Below are 12,635 nucleotides of genomic sequence, written 5' to 3'. Positions count from 1 at the left end.
GTTGATTTTGAAGCCCATTTTCCCCATATATTAACATTTGTGTTAAAGTTAAAATATGAGGAAATATAACTTCCCTCTCTTATTTTAAATTAGAAATTTAATTCGGAAGAAATTCCCTTTAGTCTTAGAATTTTAAGAATTTATTAGCAGCAATCTTGCTTAAAGATTGAAAACTTTTTTCACAGTGGAAAATTAGGAAGCTTCTGATGTGAAACTACCAAACAAATTCCTTCTTATTAAGCTTGCAACATTTCAAGAAAGAAATCCATGCCCTTATGAGTCATAACTTAATTTTCACAAATCAGCTTTATAACATCTACCATATATATTTGCTGAGGTTTGGGTGGTTTTTTTAGACTGGGGGTTCCAAAAGTTGTTTTTAGTGAAGATTAAGATATCATTGGGCTATCCTAAAAATAGTGTGGTTTTAATTTCATTATAAATATTGCTGTGTGGCTACATTCATGAATATGGAAACGTTTCATACACATCATACTCATAAAATTTAAAAGGAGTGCTGTTCATAATTAAAATCTTTGTTAATAAAAGTTTAATTTCATGTTAATTTTAGTGTTGTGCTAGAAGCCATGATGTTCATTTCCTTAAAATGATATGGTATACTTCTTTTGTCGCTTAAGCTATTCATTATAATTGAGGAAGGAGTCTGTAAGAGGTATACACATCAGAGCATTTTTTAAATGTGGTAATTTTTATATATTATCTGTGTCCTGGTTCATGTGGGAGATATTGGATAAGGCAGACAGTTTCCTGAGGGAACAAATTACCTATGTTCCATGGGAAGGCAGTGAGTATTTTGGGTGAAAAGAGAGAACAGAGAGAACGTTTTGGGGGTGGTAAGGACAAGAGGCCAGGAGGGTGGTGGCAGAGGAAAGTTAGGGTGGGCCTGAAGCTCGGAAATTATCTGTAGTCACAGGGAGTCAGAAACACAGAACTAACTCTTGTGCCGATGAAATGTCTTAAGAGCTGCATACCAGGAGGTAAAAACTCACTGTCCTGTGAAACTAGCCAGAGATGAATTGCCTGATTAGGCACCTTCCAGGGTGCCATCCCTGCCGCCTTTCTCACTGCCCTCCCACATGTGAGTTACTCAATGTTTTTAGCTGTGTCTTTCTGAATGGTGACAAGCGGAGTGTTGGTCTGTCCAGTTCACGTACATGGTCTGTGTATCTTTTCAGGGCCACAGTACCAGCCAGCAGTCCAGCAGCCTTTGCCAGTAGCCACAAGGGGTATCAGGGAGAAAGTATCGATGGATCCTTGCAAATCCATCACTGCTGTGAGAAAAAGACAGCTGAAATCACAGGAGTGGGTTGGTCAATCAAGTCACCTTCAGCTTGGAGGGACAGACAGTAAGTGGGTGAAGACCCTTGACATCATGACTGACTAGGTTTGCACATTATGTTCTGCTGAAGTGTGTGTCTGTATGGTCCTTCTCTTGGTAGCACTCAGTGCCACTGGCACAAACTTCAAATTTTTCTACAGTCAGAGGATCTTCATTCAGAGCGCCACTTTAGAGTGCTAACTTGATGAGTTGACCATTCGAACAGTCACAGGTATATTCAATTATAATGTTTGGTTTTGACTTTTGTTCCTTGAGACTCTGTCACCCTCCCCACCCACCCAGCAAAGTTAAGTTCCTCCAGTGGCACTCCTGCCTCATTCTCCAGGCATTTTTTCATGCTGCAGTTGTTTACTTGTCTGCCTGCCCCACAAACTACCTGAGGGGTAGGTCTAGTGTTACACTTACCTTTGTACCCTACCACCTAGCACAGTGTCTGGCCTTTGGAGGCCCAGTGAACATTTGCCGGTGATTGTTAGAGATGTTAATACTTGTCTAAAAAATGGTGAGACTGGACAATGCATTCCTGTTTTTATCTGGGGGAACTGGTTAAGAGGGAGAGAGATTGTATGAAAGAGAACTTGGAACTTCCATAAATGTAAGAGGGGATGAATAAACTATGTACATAGAATGAAAATAACTTAGGGTAGCTGACTCCTGTGGGAATGGCCTGGGACTGGACTCCGAGGTGCTGTTTTGTTCTCCTTCTGGCTCTGGTTTCAGATTAACTGGCTGTGGGTTCTGCATATTAATTGTACTGTGTATGAGTTTTTTGGTTCATTCAGTCATTCATTCAGCAAATATTTATGGACTGCCTACTCAAGTACCACTCGAAGTCATCTCCAGAGCTTGCCACAAGTTGTTGACCCTTGCTGCAGGGTGATGACATTCAGCGGGCTAGAAACACATGTTTGGGAATTCAATGCTGTTGCATAGGTTGTGGCTCTTTTCCAGTGTGCTCGAGTTAGGCCTTGAAGTTTATATTTTATGACAGGATAGTTAAGTCATGTAAGTGTTTTAATGTTTTGGCAATATTTGCTCCCCCCTCTTTATTTTTTTTTTTTAAGCTTATTTTCATTCAAGCTTCACAGTCATTTCTAATGCTGTCCAGCAGTACACTTCTTTCTTTAACAATATTATCCTTAGACTGCAAGACTCAACACACATCTGCATATATAAGTATCTTTTTGATATTGAATACTTAGAGAAGAGCTCAAGGGATTAAGCTTTTTGTATTCAGTATAATTTTTTTGCGAAGTCCATATGGTTATATAGTAACTGTTGGGGTAACTAGACCCTACTTCCTTCTGTTATTCTTCCTCAGCCAGCATTCTCCTTTGGTGTCCTCTGTGATTGTAGAGGTTTGGCAGTGCAAGCAAATGAGAAACTTTCTCATTGAAGTAAACTGGGCGGGAATTATATAAAGGAGCTGTTACAGATGTGTCCCTTCTCTGCAAGAAGGAAATACATGCTGGGAGCTGGGGGGCGGTTAGGTGTTGGGAACCAGGTAGCTTTCATAATCAGAGATCTTATGTTCATCCGTATTAACACTACTAGGGATTCTGACACAGTTAATTGCAATTTGAAATGAATGTAACCTGTTCACGTGTTTGTATAGCTGTAGATATGGATATACATAGTAGTCACAGAGGTAGAACCAGTCTTTCTATCCTTGGGAAAAATGGTGATTAGGACCTCAAGTTACAGTGGAAGAGCACCTGGCCCGTGGTGATCCTGTATCAGGCCAGTATCAAGGAGCTTCACTCCTTGTCAGACATACTGCATATCTTCATGCTCATTCATGGCTCCATATCATTTTCTGCGAGCTTCTTAGAAATCACCCAAATGGAAGAGGAGATAGCAAACCTGCTCGCAGAACTGGGGTGCGTGATCACACTGCCCAACAGAAATCTAATTGCAAGTCGCATGTAATTTTAAATTCTCTGATAGCTACGGTAACAAAACTAAGGAAGTGAAATCAATTTTAATAATTTAATGCTTTTAACCCAATATATACAAAATAGCATTTCAACATGCAATCAATATACAAATTGTTTATGAGATATTTTTACATTCTTCTTTACAATGCTATAAAAATCTAGGGTATATTTCACACTTAACACTTTTCAATTCAGATGCTAAATTTTCATGAAGAATACTTGGTCTTAGTTGAGACATAACTCATACATCGGGGGTCTGCTAATTCATCTTTTGATCATGTACTGTCTCTTTTTGTAAGTACATGTTGATGCACTATTGCCAATGGTCTGTTCATTAGCATTGTAGATTTCTGTTCCTAGAATTTCTCTCCTATGAAGCTAGGTTTTACCTTACTTTTTCACCTTAAAATTATTTTTAACCTACTTTAACTGCATATAACCATCACAATAGAAACCTACTTTATAAACAGCTACAAATGTATATAAATTCTAATCCCTTTGTGGGCTGTTCAGATTGATGAGGTATAAAGTAATGGCTTCAGGGTGATTTTATTTTATTTTATTTTTTTTGCGGTACGCGGGCCTCTCACTGTTGTGGCCTCTCCCGTTGCGGAGCACAGGCTCCGGACGCGCAGGCTCAGCGGCCATGGCTCACGGGCGCAGCCGCTCCGCGGCACGTGGGATCTTCCCAGACCGGGGCACGAACCCGTGTCCCCTGCATCAGCAGGCGGACTCTCAACCACTGCGCCACCAGGGAAGCCCCAGGGTGATTTTAATGTGAGTTTGGGGGTTATTTTAAAGTCTCCTGTGTTGACAAATGTAGAATTTGCAAAAATTGTTGTACTAGTCCATTTCAAGTTCTATTACGGTGAATTCATCATTTGAAAAATGTGACCCCTAGGCTTGGTAATTTATTGTAGATATATTTCATTGTATAGATTAGATCTCTAGTATCCGTCTCCAAAAGTCTCTTGGCATCTAGCAATAGAAAGACGGGTGGTTATGATTGTTCTTTAAAGTAATTTTAAGGAAACTGACTATGGAGTTAATACTTAGCCCACTATCAAGGTTAGCCACCCACTGGTGACTTCTCTCTTTTACCTATTTGGCTTATTGTTTTCCAGTTACAACTAGATTTGCAAGTGAAAATAGAGTGTTTGGAAGACAGTCTGTTAAAAATTAAAGACCTAGTGTTTTTCTGTCTTCATTTTATTGGAGCAACATTTCCACTGAGCAGTCAGTTTTATGGTTCTTTTTTTTTTTCCTCTGCAGTCCTCCAGCCATATCACTGGAACATAAGGAATCTGTGGCTCTCTCTCTCTCTCTCTTTTTTTTAATAGTATAAAAATGCTAGTACTGTCATTTTTGGGTACTCTCGTCCAGTGGTTCTCAAAGTGTGGTTCAGGACCAGCAGTATCAGCATCACCTGGGAATTTGCTAGAAATGCAGATTCTTGGACTCTACCCTAGACCTACCAAATCAGAATTTCTGGGGGTGGGGCGCAGCAGTCTGTGTTGTAACAGGCTCCTACCTGGTCCCAGTTATAACCAAAGGCCTTTTTTGCCTGAGGTTGTTATTGCTGGTGACAGGCACACAGTGGTTGTGGGACCACTTTTCATGGTATGATACTAACCAAATGGAAATGGAGCTCATGACCTTGGCATCATTCTTCTTGAACATCATGCCATTGTCACCTGAGGAGGTGGAAGAGGAGCATAGCTCCCCGTTCCAGACTAGTTGTATTTGTTTGTTTACTCAGCATATGTTTATTGAATGTGTACTTGGGGCTAGACACTATTCTGGCCACAAGGAAACCATAGTGAACAAAACAGAGACGCTTCCTGTCCCTCTGACACTCACCCTCTATTAGAAGGAATATACTGGGGGTGTATGGCCTATGAGCCAAACTTGGCCACTGCCTGTTTTGGTAAATAAAGTTATATTGGAGCACAGCCACGTCTCCTCTTTCCCATATTGTCTAAGCTGCTTTGTGCTACAGTGGCTGGGTTGAGTAGCTGTGACAGAGAAAGCTGAACATATTTATTCTCTGGCTCTTGGCAGAAAAGGTTTGTGGATCCCTGGGAAAGACCATGAAAGAATGAATAAGTAATAGAGTGTTAGGAGGTGACAAGTGTTATGAGAACCCATACAACAGGTTAAGGGAATAGAGGACGGGGGCCTACTTTAGATATGGTGGTCAGGAAGGGCCTTTCTGAAGACAGAACTTCAGAAGAAAAAGTTTGAATTAAGTGAAGGATGTGTAAAGGAGGGTACAGCAAGTACAGAGGCCTTGAGACTTGGAATGTTCTAGGAACAGCAGTGAGGCCACTGTGGATGGAGGACAGTGATCGAGGGGGAAGAGGTAGGAAATGAAGTCGGCATAGCCAGGCCAGACCCTGCATACCCTGCATGGCGGGCTGTGGTGAGGACTGTTGGATTGTTAGTGCTTTGAGAAATACACTGTAGAAGCCCTTCTTTAGAGAGATCTTTCTGGCAAAGGCTGGAAACGAAATACCTAATACCTAATGAAGCACAGTCCCGCATCTCTAAGAAACATTTCTTTTTGAACTTTCCCCTATACTCTTCACTCTAGGGTGTCCACCGAGTAGGAGAATGGGAGGGAGTAGACTGCAGAGCTAAGAAAAACATGAGCGAGTTGGAGAGAGGTAGATGGGACAATACTGAGGAGACCAGGACTTCTAGAACAGGAGGCTCCCATATGCAAGTAAGTCCTGACTTCCAGTTCAGTGCTAGGAATCTGATTTTGTAAAGGATACTAATATACCTCTTCGGCCTCTTCCCAAGGGTTGTTGTGGAGATGAAATGCCAGCACACGTAAGAATGTTTTCTAAGTTAGATAAAGCGCTGCACAAATGTAAGATGATGGTATTTTTATTATGGGAGATAAGATTAGAAAGGAAGATTGGAGCAAGGTAGATAGGGAAGGATTTTGATTGCCACACTAAGGTCAGTCTTTTCCTTTTTCCGTACAGGTTATGGGATGGAAGGGGGGTGGGGGTAGTGCATCAAAAGTTTTAAGCAGAGAAAGGGCATGATGAAGAGTGGCCTGTTTTAGGAAGAGCAGGGGGTCCGTGTGCAGAGTAGGTTGGTGCTGGGCCAGTTAGAGACGCTGGCGGAATGAGCTTGAAGTTAAAAGGACCTGAATTGGTCAGTGACAGTAGGAGCAAAAAGAAAAAATATGACTTGAGAGAAAGTGTTATTGCAAGAGAGGAAGGACTAAAGTATAATTTCAGGACAACCAGCCAGGGTGCTGGAAGGATAGCAGGTTCTTTTGGTAGTTAAGGAAGATAGGAAGGGACAGGTGGGGAAAAGAGTGATTTTCAGCTTTTGACGTTCTGAATTTAAGGTGATGGTAGCCCATTAGCTAGAAATCAGGAGTTGAGAAATACTACACTGGGGCTCAGGAGAGAGAAATCTTGGTTAGAAAAGAGAATTTTCTAGCCGCCTACATTGAAGTCTGGGGATTGGCTAGATTTCTAAGGAAGAAAGCATCTAGAGAAGGGAGGATCAGAGAGCAAAGGGAGAACCGTGATTGTGATGTGACTTGGAAGCCACAGACCGTTCCTGACCACCCTTCATCTGCAGTAGCACTTGTCATGCAAGTATTGACTTACTCCTTTAGATATAGGCTGCTCTGAATAGGGGTGAGAGGTAGAGTAGATGAGGAGGTGGGAAGGGGAGAAACTAATACTAACCAAACATCTGCTGTAGTAATATTTATTGAGTGCTTACTATCTGAGGGGCACTGTGCTCAACATTTCACATGTACCAACTCATTTAGTTCTCACAGCTGTCCTGTGAGGTGTATATTTATTATCCCAGTGTAATGGATGAGGAAGTTGAAGCACTGAGTTCAGTACCTGGCCCAAGGTCACACAGTCTGCGATGAAGCTGGAATTCAAACCCAGGTCTGGGTTCTCAACATTAAGCTGTACTCTGTACCAGGCACTTTATAGACTGGTTCCTACAGCAGGGATCACAATTAAAAGGCTTAGTAAAATTTCAAAACAACCCAGCAGATATGTTATCCTGCTTTACAAATTAGGGATTTGAGTCTAAGTAAGAGAGGTTAGCTTATTTGTCCTAGGTCACCCAGGTAGTAAGTGGTAAAGCCAGGACTTGAATTAAGTTCTGTCAAAAACCAAAGCCCATGATCATTTTATTTCATTCAGAGGTCAGTAAACTTCTTTACAGAGCTAGATAGCAAGTGCAGCTTTGCAGGCCACATGGTCTCAACTGCAGCTACTCCACTCTGCTGCGGTGGTATGAAAGCAGCCATAAGACTAAACATAAACAGATGAGCATGGCTATGAAACAATAAATCTTTATTTGTGGATACTGAATTTGAATTTCATATAATTTTCAGGCATCACTAAATATTATTCTTTTTAAAATTTTCTAAACTCTTTTTTTTTCTTTTCTTTTTTTTTTTGGCGGTATGCGGGACTCTCACTGTTGTGGCCTCTCCCGTTGCGGAGCACAGGCTCCGGACACGCAGGCTCAGCGGCCATGGCTCACGGGCCCAGCCGCTCCGCGGCACGTGGGATCCTCCCGGACCGGGGCACGAACCCGCGTCCCCTGCATCGGCAGGCGGACTTGTCAACCACTGCGCCACCAGGGAAGCCCTCTAAACATTTGTAAATGTAAAAACTGTTCTTAGCTCATAGGTTGGACAAAACAGGTCGTGAGCCAGATTTGGCCCATGGGCAATGGTTTGCTGACTCCTACTTTAATCCATTCATTTAATAAATATACATTGAATACTTTCTCTATGCGGAGACGTTGTGTTGGGCACTGGGGATGAAAAGCAGAGGGAGTCCCAGCCTTCTAAGATGAGACAGGTAATTATAATACAATGTAGTATGAACTGTAATAAATTTATACCTGCAAGGTGTGGTGAAGGAATAGATATGGGAGGCTTCACAGTTTTATGGATGAATTCATGAATGCATCCCAAAAGGAGTTAAGTATTTGAGCTGTATCTGATGTTGGGGAGAGTATCCCATGGAAGGAGACATGGGCAGAAAGAATTTTGCTCTGAGGGGAGCATAAGAAATTTAACATTATTGGAGCAGGAAGGGAGGGGCTGATGCCAGGAGATGAACCTTGTCAATAGGATAGGTTAATGGGATTGAGTTTTTAGGAAATTTTAAACCAGTATGACTTTTGTGTTCTAGAAAGAGATGCTCTGAATGATGGCTTTGTGGGGGGGGTGGGGCGGGGGGACAGACAGGTAAGTTACCACAAGGTAAGATAATTGCTGTAGTGGGTGCAAATGAGAGACCTTTCTGGTGAATGGTTAGGTGTGGGGATTTTGGAATAATGAAAAGTCTAGGAAAACTCTGGGTTTGGGCTTCATTAGTTGGGCAGTGCTATTCATCAAGGTGCATATCTAGGACAAAGAAGCTTTAAGGGTGAAGGTGGGAAGTAGGGAAAAGAGAAGTGGCTTCCATTTTTAGCATGTTGGGTTTGAGGTACCTGTGGGACATCCGGGTAGAGATGTCCAGGGACAGTTGAACGTGTGGGTCTGGAATTCAGGAGGAATAGGTCTGGGCTAAGATAAATCCATAGTGGTAGAGTTGACTGCTCAGTGATGGTGAGAACATATAGATTAAGAAGATCGGTAGACCAATTATTAAGCCCTTGGGAACACTTAACGTTTAGGGAGCCAGGAGACTGGCTGAAGGGAATAGCCTGGAGAGTAGGACAACCGGGAGAGAGTATTGTCATTGAAACTTAGGAAGGTGATTTTCTGGAAGGAGGATGTGGTTAGTATTGCTGCAGAAAGGTCAAGAAGATAAGGAGTGAAGTGTTCTTTGGCTGGGACTGTTGGAGTGAGGAAGGTTGTGGAACTTAATGAGCACCGTCAAAGGCATAGGCTAGAGCCCAGATTGCAGTGCATTCAATCCTGAAGGAACAGGAGAAACTGGGAACACTTCTTAAAGATTAAGCTGTGAAGGAAAGGAGAGATGTCTGTAGCTAAAAGGTAGATACTACAGACTGATACTAAAGACTGGGAAATGTCATTCACTCAGCAAATACTGTGCCAGGTACTGGTGTTGAAACTGGGGATAGAGTAATGAAAGATAAGAGGAAGTTCTCATTGTAGAGCTTATGTTTTAATGGGGAGGGTGGGTACAGAAAAAGAACATATAATTTAATTTTGGTTAATGATAAGTATTCTGAAGAAGATAAAGCAGACTGGGGGATTAAGGATTGAATATGATGGGAGGTGAATGAGTGGTCTGTGTGTGTGTGTGTGTGTGTGTGTGTGTGTGTGTGTGTGTGTGTGTGTTTTTAAAGAGTGGTCAAGGGGCTTCCTTGGTGGCGCAGGTTGAGAATCCACCTGCCGATGCAGGGGACACAGGTTCGTGCCCCGGTCCGGGAAGATCCCACATGCCGCGGAGTGGCTAGGCCCATGAGCCATGGCCACTGAGCCTGTGCGTCCGGATCCTGTGCTCCACAACGGGAGAGGCCACAACAGTGAGAGGCCTGCATACCACCGAAAAAAAAAAAAAAGAGTGGTCAAGAAAGCCTTTCAGGGCTTCCCTGGTGGCGCAGTGGTTGGAGGTCCGCCTGCAGATGCGGGGGACACGGGTTTGTGCCCCGGTCCAGGAGGATCCCACGTGCTGCGGAGCGGCTGGCCCTGGGGGCCATGGCTGCTGGGCCTGTGCTCCGCAACGGGAGAGGCCACAACAGTGCAACAGTGAGAGGCCCGTGTACCGGCGGGGGGGTGGGGGGGAGCCTTTCAGAGGAGGTGACCCATCTCAAGCAGAGACTTCAGGTATAAAAGCCTTGGAGTTAGAATAAAGTAGTTTATGCGAGGAGCAGGGTGGCTGGAGCTGACTAGGTGAGGAGGAGGAGTAGAGAAGAGGAGGTGGGGATAGACTGGGTCCAGATTAGATGGGGCTTTATAGGTGATGGTGAGGCATTGGGGTTTAATCCTTTGAATGTAGATCTAACAAGGACACAGGCAAGCCAAGTGGGTGAGAGGAGGGCCATTTACTGAGATGTGGAGGGGAGGAGCATTTTTGGAGGCTGAAGTCAGGAGTTCTGTTTCAGACATATTAGGTAAGAGATGTCTGTTAAATGTTCAAGTGGAGATGTGTGATGAATAAAACTGGAGTTGGTTGAATGAGTGTGAACAGGTACAGGCTCAGCAATATCATTAGGTATCTTAAAGTCAAGACTTGGTGTGATTCTGCTGCCTTTCTTTCCAGTTGATTGTGGCTTAAGTCCCTTAACCTTTTAGTAGGTAAGCGTCGGTTTGGGGGGCCTATGAACCTGATTTTTCCCCCAAGGTAGCAAGAGAGAGGGAGCATAGAGGTCACTAGCCCGGTGTGTCTCCTGTGCCAGTGTTGCAGTGATACAGGTCCAGGCCAGGAGAGCTCAGTGTGGGACTTAGGCCAGTTTGGTAGCTGGATAATGAATTAGTTTATTTTAATCCTTTTCTCTCCAATAAAATCAAGAGAAGATAGAATAATAGACCTTTTGGTCCAGAAGGAAATCAGCCTTTTTTTTTTCCAAATAAAATTGCAGTCTGGAAAGGCTGAGTCACACTACTTGAGATCAGAGTGAGGACTAGAATTCAGATCCCATGACTCTTATTCCAGGCTCATTTTGTACTGTATATGCTGCTGGGATGAAGTTACCCAAAACTGTAGGCTCAGGGAGAGTTACTAGTTTATAGGTACTCTGAGGCTAGATTTCTTCAGTGGATAAAATTTTCTGTTCACTCAATTTTTTTTTTCCTGAGATGCTGAATAGTAAATTTATCAATGGGACTTTGGAGCCAGACCGCCAGGGTTCAGACCCCAGCCTGGTCACTTACTTTACAAACTGTGACCTTGGGTAAGTTGTTCACCTCTGTGTGTATCATTTCATGAGGTGGGCATAATGCTAGGGTGGTTATATTTGATGGTTACTATATATAAAATGTTTAGAATAGTGCCTAGCATATGGTAAGCACTCATTGTCCGAGCCATCATCATCATTTTCGTCTTGGACGTATGTACAGAACAGTTGTCTACCATACTTCTCAGTTCTGTGCCTGTAATTTGAGTGTTAACGTTATGCAAAGTATATAAGAGAAGATATAGGAAGGTAGGGTAAGATAAGGTATATAAGGTAAGATACAGTCTCTGCCTTTGAGGAATTTGCCTTATAATGGAGGGAGAAGTTTTAAAAGGCTTACCTATTTGCTGTGGGACAGTGAAAGCCATGAATAATCTCTTACTTTCCTAACATTTCTGTGAACCTGAGTGTTCACATGAAGGCAAAGGGAGTAAGGGGAAAGAGGTTTGAGCAAGTTTTGTGGATAAGGGACTTGCCTGGATAGAGGAGAAGCAGACATTCCAGACCAGTGGGGTGGGCAGAAATGAATATGTAATAAGAAGGCCAAGGTAGGAAAACACAATTTGTGAGAATTTGTGAACAGTGAAAAGAACAGTTTTGCTAGGGAAAAAAGGCCCATGAAAAATAGTAGTGATTAGGATATATTGAGGATATATCAAAACCAAGCATACCAGACTTATCTCTTTTTTGACTGGGCCTCTGATTTGGTATATCAAAGTATCACCATAGACAGTATCTTGCATTAAGGTGTATAAAGACTGTCATTGTCCTCGTGGACAGGATATTAGCTCTATTAGATGATGATGTCAGAGGAGTGCATCACTGATTGAGTAGCTCAGAGTGTTGATCCGTAGATTAGTGGCAACCTAGGAGTAAAGAGAGGACTAAGGAGGTGATTCCGTACCTCTTTTTTTCTGTTCTAAGATTTTTTTTTTTAATTGACTGAGATTAACACATTGGTAATATATCCCCCTGTTCTATTAACCAGGTTCATCACATCAGCATTTTGCCATTTTTATATCAATTTCCTATCCCCTTCCTTTTGGGGGGGTTTGAACATTTTTACAGCAAATCCGAGACCTGTGTATTATTTTACCCACAAATATTTCAGTATTTATCCCCAGTTGGTAGGGATGCACTACACACACACAGGTGCGCACAATGCCACAGTATCATTATCACACCTCACAAAATTAACAATAATTCTTTAGTATTATATAATACCCAGTTCATCTTCAGTTTTCCCGGTCGTCTCAGAAATGTCTTTTTAAAGTTAGTTTGTTAAAATCAGGATCCAGAAAAGGTCCACATAATTGCATTTGGTTGTTATGTCCTTTAAAATCTCTATAACAGCCCCGCCCCTCCTTAAAAATGCGATTTATTTTTTGAAGAAACCGAATCATTTCTTTGGTGTTTCTAACATTCTGCTTTGCATTTTTATGATGTCATTTTATCATATTCTT

General features: G+C 42.5%; 1 protein-coding gene across 1 annotated transcript in view; it reads left to right on the top strand.

Moving 5' to 3' along the window:
* The first annotated feature begins 1,252 nt into the window (after positions 1–1,252).
* The window catches only part of KCMF1 (potassium channel modulatory factor 1), a 68,187-nt gene continuing 56,804 nt past the window's right edge, over positions 1,253–12,635 (top strand). Inside the window, exon 1 of the mRNA XM_067007310.1 lies at positions 1,253–1,367. Coding sequence (XP_066863411.1) covers positions 1,268–1,367 — 100 coding nt within the window. The 5' untranslated portion in view covers positions 1,253–1,267. The remainder of the gene's footprint in view (positions 1,368–12,635) is intronic.

This window comes from Kogia breviceps, chromosome 11 (assembly GCF_026419965.1).
Source record: "Kogia breviceps isolate mKogBre1 chromosome 11, mKogBre1 haplotype 1, whole genome shotgun sequence".
NCBI lineage: Eukaryota > Metazoa > Chordata > Mammalia > Artiodactyla > Physeteridae > Kogia > Kogia breviceps.
Note: the sequence above shows the minus strand (reverse complement) of the source record. Positions and strands in the feature narration are given on the sequence as shown.